General features: G+C 41.4%; 1 protein-coding gene across 5 annotated transcripts in view; it reads right to left on the bottom strand.

Moving 5' to 3' along the window:
* Positions 1-1,147: 1,147 nt before the first annotated feature.
* The window catches only part of LOC144959843 (uncharacterized), a 96,153-nt gene continuing 86,938 nt past the window's right edge, over positions 1,148-10,362 (bottom strand). For 4 of the 5 annotated variants that reach the window (XM_078892630.1, XM_078892631.1, XM_078892633.1 and 1 more), the window contains 3 exons: positions 9,848-10,125; positions 6,700-6,843; positions 1,148-6,113 (listed from right to left, as the gene is read on the bottom strand). In XM_078892630.1, the coding sequence (XP_078748756.1) occupies positions 2,869-6,113; positions 6,700-6,843; positions 9,848-10,125 (3,667 nt within the window). In that variant the 3' untranslated portion in view covers positions 1,148-2,868. The remainder of the gene's footprint in view (positions 6,114-6,699; positions 6,844-9,847; positions 10,126-10,362) is intronic. The other variant, XR_013642694.1, reaches the window with a different exon arrangement.

Below are 10,362 nucleotides of genomic sequence, written 5' to 3'. Positions count from 1 at the left end.
TCATTCCAAGACAAAGACAGAAAGCATGTTAGAAAACAGATGTAAGGAGATAGAAGACACAGTATGTACCTCCCTGCCCGCTATGGGAGGTCAGGATCCCCACCCACTGAGAGATCGTCACCGGTAGACAGGCCTGATTTATTTTTGACTTTTTTCCCTCTTTTTTCTCCAGATTGTCAAATCGGGGCAGTCCCGATTTTACTGGGTCAGTTGGTCGCTGTGTATATATACAATATATATAACTGTGTAGGGCATAATCAAGGTTATGCCATGCTCTATGCGCTTATCAATACATTGGTTTTACCATAATTACAGCGAATTTACAGCAATCATAAATAAAACAACAGTACATAAATTTGCATAAATTAATAAATAAATAATATAAATGAGAATTGCAAGCACCATCTGTGGTTACGTTTGTGTATATAAACTGTTAGTCCAAGAAATAATAAATACGTCTAGAGCAATAAATAAAGTTTTAAAAAGAATCATTGAAAACAAATTGTTCACAGTCAATGAGACCAAATAGTTGGTTTAGAATTTCTGTGGATGTTGGTTGGTGCTTACACTTACACTTAGAATATACCATTCTGACACTACTCTTTGCTTTTTGGAAATCTGGACGTGTCCCCAACCGCTGCACGAGCTTGCGAGTGTGCGTTGGGAACAAAGTTCAAATTCAAAGACGCAAGGGTGTAAGTTTAAGAAATCTTTTATTCTACCCCTCAATCCATTTTGATTTCGTCATCTCTGAGTAAAAGACATTTTTCAAAAATCTAATTTTAGTGAAACAGAATGTTTGATAATCCGATGTCACAAATTATTATTGTAAACGTCATATTGTGCGGCTATGCGGTCTAGTGGTATGACACTCGCTTTCGGATCGGAAGGACCTGGGTTCGAGCCTCGTGCTCAGCGCATAGTTGGAAAAGGCTCTTTACTTACATTTTCTCACCGTACTCAGGTGTAAAATGAGTACCTGGCCGTTAACAGCATTGTCTTTGTCAGAAAAATTGTAAATACTGCCTAACAGGTGTCATGTCCCGTCCTGCATGTTAAATGTTGCTGTTCACCAGGGACCCCTTGTAAAGCACTTTGAGCACATTTAGTGGATATTGCGCTATATAAAGCTCAACCAATATTATTATTTTATTTTTTTAAAACTCGATATCCGTACACATTACGATTTAGGGAGAGGGGTAGAATACAATTACTTTGAACACTTTAAGAATATCATTCAACCAGCTGTGGGTCACAGGAATCGGATTCCTTCAACCAGCTGTGGGTCACAGGAATCGGATTCCTTCAACCAGCTGTGGGTCACAGGAATATGATTCCGTCAGGCCAGAAGAATCGGACTAGGTTCAGGCAACATTGCCGTCTTAGCCCAAGTAAAACTCGAGTCCATTTACGAGGGACAAACAAAATCAACCCAGAAATGTAATATATATACTACCTACACTACGCAGCAACAGGTGTGCAATCACTGATAATGTGTAAGGAAGGGAATGAGCATTTTTTCTTTTTTAAACATAAGGTTGACATGACTGTGTCATTCACGAGAGTCAAATTTGTCTCTTAAACTTCAAGACACTTTAATTTTAATATCCTTGTTCTGATCTCCTTGAGTTTAACCTCAACTGTCTCTCATTTTGTCCACTCTCTAAAATATATTGCCAAATTGATGTAGCAAAAAAGTTTGAGAAACGTTTTACGAATTATAAAAATAAATATATTGTTCAGTCCCCTCATTTGGCAATTTACCAGTTAAGCTGGGAGTACGACTAGCCAGAGACCGAGATGAATGGTGTCTGGTTGTGAAACTGCATCTCGCATGTCCATCCCCCCCATGAAAGTCAGCTGGTCATGGGAATGAGTGAGTGAGTGAGTGACGACTAGCCAAGAGTACTGACCCTAACAGTAACAGACGTGACAATCCTATGACCATCTTTACTGGGACACAGATACACACGTTTCCAGAGAGCATTCAAACTGTCAGCCAGTGATTGCCGTGTTTCCCATGGACATGAGATGATCTAATACTTTCCATACTTAATACTTACAGGGATATTCGGTAGAGGTCGAGCTGATCGCAATTCTAAATTTTCCTCCTGTCAATTAAAACATTTGACTCCACCTAAATGAGTCTCTGGTTCCTGGAAATAAAACTTTGCAACGATCCGTATAAAAAAAGAAAAATCCAATTGTTGACGTGCGAGTGGATGAGTTGAATCATTGCTGGTAGTCCAATGGTTGGTGTACATCCATGTGATATTGATGTGTGAGTGGATGAGTTATCATGCTGTATCCATGTGGTGTACATCCATGTATATTGATGTGTGAGTGGATGAGTTGAATCATTGCTGGTAGTCCAATGGTTGGTGTACATCCATGTGATATTGATGTGTGAGTGGATGAGTTGAATCATTGCTGGTAGTCCAATGGTTGGTGTACATCCATGTAATAACCATGATATATATTGACTTTATTGTACCCTATTCAACGACTATAGACTATAGCAGTCAAATTCTTAATCAGCTAAATCGGGACATTCTAATGCACAATAGGATGTCATTAAGATTTAGAGTTAGAGATTTTTCTGTTCCTTGTTTTACTTTACGAATAAAAAAAACCCCCATAGTTCTGAGACGTGCCAGGATTATTTCCATTCATTTGTTCTCAGTCAAATCGAGACAACTGGCAGCTCACTATGCACGACAAAGACGTGGTCTGATTGTGTTATTGTATTTGAAGTAATCCAACCGTTTAGAAAATCACTTTATTCACAAATGACACGCATTAATAAAGGGGCCTGGAAGATATCGCTTTATAAAGCAACCATCATCTCTTTTTCTTCTATGTTTTTGCTTAGCAGTGCGATGTGGCGCTGGCAACAGAGGTCCCTGTAGAAGTAATTGTTGTTGGGGGGAATGCAGAAGATGGTATAGCTGCCATGGGTGGATTTGCATAAGGTGAAGAGGAGGAGGAGGATGATGATGGTGGTGGTGGCAATGGTGGTAGCGTTGATACTGATGAGGAAGGAGGTTGCTGCTGTAGATGTGGTGTCAGATAAAGTGTCGAGATCAGATTGTTTGTAAAATTTCTGGGACTGCTGGTCGTCGGTGGCATTGCCAGATTGGAGTAACCGGACAATGATGATGCTGGCGTCGAGGAAGGGGGGGATGATAAGGTACAAGTCGACGACAGATCTTCAATGTGAGGATTGGGGTAGGGAGAGATTGGGGCAATGGTTTTAACGGTCACCTGACCCGATGTGACAGAACCTGTTGTCGCTACTATGACATTTCTCACCGATTCTTCGAGGTTTTTTGTTGTAGGTAAAACTGACTGGATTGATGAGGATGAGGATGAGGATGAGGATGGTGATGAGGTTGGTTTTGAAAACGGACTGTGAAGTTCCACTGCGGTTAGCTTTGTGGAAAGAGACAAGGGTAACTCCGATGGGAGGGTAATGCTGGACACCGATACAAACGTTGATGGCAACGCTGCTGGTGCCAGGGACAAGGGGTGAGTTGCCATGACAACGCGACTGGTGCTCTCCGATAAAACATTGGCAGTTGTTGACTGGGACAGACACGAACGAGAGTCAGGAATGGAAGATGACGGTTTATTGATCAAGACCTTCCTACAATCTTGGATGTTTGTCACATGAAAGTTGGATGGCGTTTGATTTAAAGTTATTTGGGCTGCTATTACTGATGACTCAGAAAATGGTTTTGATCTCCCGACAGTGGGTGAGAAAGACGTGATGGGGGTGGGGGGAACACTAAGGGGTTTGGAGGGAGCTTTGTTCAATGGGATGGGGGATGATGATGGCACACTGTGATGGACAAAGGGAGACGAGGATGCTACATTTAAGTTGACATATGCAGTCGTCGCCAGTACTGATGGTTTCACATGAAATGAAAGACTGTCACTGGTGTTGGTGGTCGTTCTATGGCACTGAAGGTCTTTTTCCTCAGCTGAGTCCGTGTCCGATGCGGGTTGATCGGCCTCTGCGATGAACAACGCTTTGTCATTATCATCGTCTTCCTCTTCATTGGCTGAGTCTGTGTCAGACCCTTCATGAAAATTACCTCCATCCTGGTATTTGGAGAACTGAGGGGCTGGTTGTACTGTTTCCAAACAGTTCCTGAACATACCAATGGCTGACTTGGTAGATGGAAGGGAATTGGACATTGCAGCCGGTTGTGACTGATTGTTGTCTGTGCTCCTACTACTACTACTATTATTCACAGAGTTTGGAGTGATAGAAATTGTAGGTGAGCTGTTTAGGGTGGTGGGCATCTGTGATTGATTTAAGGCTAGTGTTGTGGCCAATGCCAATGGCGCCCCCGTTGGTGGCTTTGATGTTTTGGCTGATTTGAGAGGGACGGGGCACTGGGACGACAGGTGATCCCAAATGGTTGGCTTGTGTTTTTTAACACAATTGGCATTGCTGCTGCTGGAGGCGTCACTTATTTGTGAGTTATTTATGATCAACGGTGCTGTCGTCGTACAGCCGATACTGACTGGGACAACTGAACTGTTGATTGGCGAAGGAAAGAGCCTACTCCCTGCTGCAACTTTGACGATATTCACAGGGGCTGGGGGGGTTGAGGCTGGTGTTTTATCGTTGTCTTGTAATGTCAACATTTGGGTCAACGATGACCTTTTTCTCTTCCTCTGCTTGACCACTTTGCCCTCATTCCTGTCCACGCCACGTCTATTTTTGGAGGGAATTTGGGGCTTTGCTGCTTGCCTTGGGAATTCTACATTATTGACGACACCAGAACTTATGACAGAATCTTGAACAGTGCTCAAGTGCATGACAGGTACTGATTCTGTTTGTCGGTTATTATTTAAATTTCCATTCTTACCAATGTTACTTGCTCGAGAATTTGTTTGCTGGTGACACTGGTTGATATTTGGGTTCGAACTTTTCCCAAACGGAATGGAGTCGTCAGTGTTGGTCGTCAAAAGTCTGACCAATTTTTGACTGTGATGCATAAAGCTTTGCTTATGCGAAGAATTATTTACCTCTGACGCCGGGCTAAGACCGGGTCTTGGAGAGGAGGAATTCAGTGTCGAATCGTTCCTGTTCAGGTGCCAAGGTGTAAATGTTGGAATGCTGAGGGGGCTCGGCTTAGTGGCGGTTGTCGTTGCTTCTTGGGAGTTTATGGATGGCAATGACAGGGAAGATGATGAGGCAGGTGGACGTCCATGAAAATTTGGGGCTGGAGAAGGAGAGGTTGACATAATGTGAGGAGTGGATGAAACAAAATCAGCAGCCGACAAGGACAAGGACAACAGTGCAGAAGTTGCCAGATGTTTGGATGGAGATTCAGTGACGACGACGGGGCAACCTGTCGATGTTGATGAAAGAACAGTTCTTGGGGATTTATCACAGCTTCTTAGACTAGTAGAGTCTAGTGAACATTTTTTAAATTTTAATAAATGAGGTTCGTTAGAGCCAGGTGATACGGAGAGTGGGAATTGCCCTGGATGACGGCCATCTTGGCCACGGTGAAGACCGACGTCCTCAGAAAACGGCACAGATGCAGGCTGGGGACTGATCTGGTTTGAGGCATTGATGGGAGGGGGGGAGGAGGAGGACAAATTTTCCCCAACAGACATTTGTCCTGACTCGACGAGAGAAAACTTGGGGCCGGACGGGTACAATGCCTGTTCAGACTGAATGGCGGCCGTTGTCAGAAGATGTAGTGGGGACAACATAACTTCCTTAGAGCCAGTCTCGTCTTTTGAATCCAAACTGATTCTTCCAGGACTTGTATTGTGTTTCAGCGCACCGATACCTTGATGACTGGAAGACTCGACCGACAGCCTGTCACTGATGCCGTCTGACAAGCCCTTATCATTGAGTGAGAGACGGGTATCACCTGTAGTAGGGGAAAGCACTCCGATTGTCTTGGAGGGTGAAGGGATGGAGTCACTGGTCTTCCTGTCAACAGTAGCTATTCCTGTGGGAGATGCTGGCAAGGCTGACACAGATGACGACGGTGCATCAGGCTCTACATTCGCACAGGGATTGATGGGTTTATCTACATTATTTTTCAATTTATCCTCGGTCCAGCAAAATCCATCGTCTTCATCTGAAAGAAAGCAGAGTAGAGATAATGAGTTCATTGCAATCAAATCCAAAAGCAACTAGACTTAATTTAAAGTGTTCAAAATGTCTATTCTGAAAACAAGTGGAAGGCAAAAGAAATAAATACCATGGACATCTGGCAACTCCTTCAGTTATGGGGAAAACCTGATTTTACTAAACTGTAATAATAAAAATGATAAATACGAAGCACCCCTATCCCCCATTGTAAGAGTTTGAGAAATATTCATGGATGAATTAAAGTACATCATTATTACTATCATATTCATCATATGTGATTGTATTTTACCAAAAAATAAAGTAAATTAAATTTTTGAATCTTAATATTTGCACCCCGTCATGTTAAAAAAAAAAAAAAAAAAAAAAAAAAAAAAAAAAAAAAAAAAAAAAAATTTTTTAAAGGGGATAAATAAAGATATTCTTCGACGTCTGAATTTGCCGTGTCAAACTCATTCCCAACACACGTCGTCGTCGGAAAAATGCATGTAATTCCAAACCTACGACTTTGTCTTTAAATTTAAACAGTCATAAAGACTTAGTTTTCAAACGCCATCAGACGTGTAGAAACTTACCGTTGGCCTCATGGATAACGTGTATAATACGATGATTTCTCATCCGACGTCTTTTACTGCCAGTCACTGGCCCATTCAGTCTGGCCATCTCCTCCCGTGTATACGGAACACGCGTGTGGCACATGCCTCGCATGTTGTATTTTACTACAATGAAGAAGAGAAAAACAGCAGGAAATAAAAGGATGATTACCGGGGATAAAAATCAAAATGACCAAATATTTTATGTTTTGTTTTTAAGGGTTTTACGGCGCTTGCAACACGTTTAGGTCATATCAGCGCCAGTAAAAAAGGAAGAAAATGGGATAGAAAAACATTATAGATGTATAATTAAAAGGACTTGAGGAAAATGTAAGACAAAAGGGGAATGGTTCAAATAGGGAACAAATGTAGATTCCAAGAGCACACTATCAGTGTACTTAGTTTCAGATTGCCTCAACGCCTCACCGTCACCAGCACAAGATTCCACTAAGAGGAATACACTCAAATGTTCTCAAATCAAGGGTAAAAATTATTTTTTTTTTAATGACAGAACATGACAAGAAATGATTTAAAAGGAAAAAAATATCATCTCCCAAAACTTTTAACTACACATTCGACTGTTTCCCTCCCAGCCAGGGTCAGGACAAAACTAAGTCATCTCATTTCAAGACAAAGACAGCAAGTAATTGAAAAACAGATAACAGGGGATAGGAGACACAGCAAATACCTCCCTGCCCAATATGGGAGGTCGGGAACTCCACACAGACAAAATATTTAAAAACACAACCCAACATGATGAGGGCGAAGTGGTCAAGAGGCAGGCCTAGAAGTGATTCAGGAAAATATTTTCCCCTGCTTTTTCCCGGTTTTTTCCAGGTTTTTTCCAGGCTCTAGGGAAAATTTTAAGGTAGTAATTTTCAAGCATATTCATCAATTCTAGACCAGTTACCACTACCTATAAATATTATAATATATATAATATATATATATATATATATATATATATATAAATATATATATATATATATATATATATATATTATATATATATATACCACCGTGGGGGAAAAAAAGGAAAAAAAAAAAAAAGAGAGAGAGAGAGAGAGAGAGAGAAGAGAGAGAGAGAGAGAGAGAGAGAGAGAGAGAGAGAGAGAGAGAGAGAGAGAGAGATGTGAGTGAAAAAGAGAGTGGCTGAGACTGAGAGAAAGAAATATATTGACTCTGGCTATTAATACTTGGACGTATTCCTGTAAAGTCTAGGCCTCCTACAACATGCAAAAAAAAATATTTAAAAAAAGAGAGAGACAGATAGAGAGAGAGAGAGAGAAAGAGAGAGAGAGAGAGAGAGAGAGAGAGATAGAGAGAGAGATGGGAAAAAGAGACAAAGAGGAGAGAAATCAATAGAGAGAAAAAGACATTTGAATATTACTATGAGAGAGAAAGTAGCGTCCAAAGACGTGTGGCCTACTTATTGAATTGCACATGAATGAAATAAAGCTAGTTAATCTAGAGACAGACAAAACAAACTTAGTACAAATTACAATGAGTAAACGACCTTAATCTGCCATCTCCAAATAATTGAATAACAAGTCACGAAAATTAATTAAAGTAGCCCAAGGACGTCGACCGTCTTTCTTAGCTTAGCTAACAATCGCATTCATGACCAAGTCAAAAACACACAAAAAAAAAACAAAAAACACACACGCTCACACACACACACACACACTATTAAGATGAGGGGAGGGATGTGTGTTTCTAGCACTCTTGTCTTGTCGACAATGATGAGTCGACTGAGTGAATCAAGCGTCTTTAAGTCTTCGACCAATCACAGGCTATCTAACCGAACCGGCTGGTCGAAACAAAGACGCTTCTCGCCGTCGATGTATTACGCTATTGTTGTGCAAGTGGCAAGGAATATAACACCTTTTTGAGTAGGCCTAAAAGCTAAAATCTAAAAGTAAAAAATATAATTCTGAGGAATTTGAAAGTCACATTGTTGAAATCGGCTTGAAAAAAGAAGAACATTGGTCCTTGTTTCAGAAAAATCGGTTGAAAACCAACTGTTTTACGAATAAATTCGATTTTAAAAATTGCTTTTGTTTATTTTAGCTTTTTTTAGCAACTTTTTTATTTATCTGCCGATTTTCTTGATTGTTATATCATTGTTTATATCTCAATGAGACGAGATCAGTGATATACTTTGTTTGTTTCAAATGTAACTACAACATAATTTGGTTTTTTTACTTATCAACCGTGCCTGGATAATTTATTCAACAACTGACGCAACTATCCCATTGCCGTCTTCCAGTGTTTCAGCGATGACTCTAAAACGACTATAATTACGTCATGCACAGGAAACATGGCAATAGTCTGTGTACTCTACGAATGCGGACCGGACTTTGCTGATTGGGTCGATCGTCATAACATAGGGCCTAGTAGTGTGAGGAAACCATAAGAGGCTGCTGCCATGCTCTAAGCCGATCGTTCGCAGGTTGGGTAATGATTACGCGGAAGAATACATGTTGGGTTGTTGTTCACCTAAATTTTTCTCACGGCTTTTTCCCGGCCCCAGACAATTTTCACCGATTTTCCCGGCTTTTCCCGGTCGGGAAATTTCAAAATAAAGTTCCCGGCTTTTCCCGGTTTTCCCGGCCCACTTCGAGGCCTGAAGAGGTCATTGCACTGTGGTCCCGGGTTAGAGTCCTGTTCCAGGCACTTTTGATTTTTCTTTTATACCTTGGACAAGATCACTAGCTCCCAATTTGCTCACTTTGGGCAGCACGGGCGATTCCTTTTGACATCAGACATCTTGTTTGATGGATTGTTGTATGCCTTCATGGAATGCCTAGGCAACGGTATCTTATGATGCCAATTCAGAAGACAAAAAGTTATCCACCTTTGACACAAACCCATCGACCAACCTCTATCTGAGTGCTAAACTCCTGTAATGCTATCACGGACGACTACAACAAACTACACGAAGGTAGTTAAATAAGAACAAACAAGGGCTTTCACTCTTCAAGACAAGGTACCAAAACGTGGGACACAACTCTGTCATTACAACAAAAAAAACAACAATTACGCAGTTATATCCCATTCATCACACGTCTAAATTCACATAAACCACTCAGTCCCCTGTGACAACCAATCACAACATCAAACGCCTTACATTTCAAAGTGGCTCCTGACAACGGGTTGTTGATGTCGAAGGTCAAGACCCCGTGGCGATGCACCTGGACATACATTTCCGTCCCAAGCTTGCCAGTTTTTGTCGTCCCTTGTTTGGCACCAGCCTTTCCACTCCTTGTACTCGTAGGCACGACGGCTGCTGCTCTGCCACCCATCCGTTTATTTTTCTTCTTCTTTCCGACTGACGACGGCACTTGGGGTGGTTGAGCCATCGAAGACAGAGGCATTAACACTTTGTCCTTATCAAAATCAAACATCCTGCATCAGGTACGAGATAAAACATAATTAAAAAATGAGCTTTATTTTATATAGCGCAATATCCACTAAACGTGCTCAAAGCGCTTTACAAGAGGTCCCTGGCCAACAGCAACAATTAACATGTAGGACGGGACATGACGCCTGTTAGGCGATGTTTCAATTCTTCAAAGGACAGAGACAACGCTGTTAACGACCAGGTACTCATTTTACACCTGAGTACCGTGAGAGAATGTAAGT

This window comes from Berghia stephanieae, chromosome 14 (genome assembly GCF_034508935.2).
Source record: "Berghia stephanieae isolate SIO BIC M18660-M18661 chromosome 14, UCSD_Bste_1.3, whole genome shotgun sequence".
Taxonomy (NCBI): domain Eukaryota; kingdom Metazoa; phylum Mollusca; class Gastropoda; order Nudibranchia; family Aeolidiidae; genus Berghia; species Berghia stephanieae.
The sequence above is the reverse complement of the archived record's forward strand: the minus strand, read 5'-3'. Positions and strand labels throughout refer to the sequence as shown.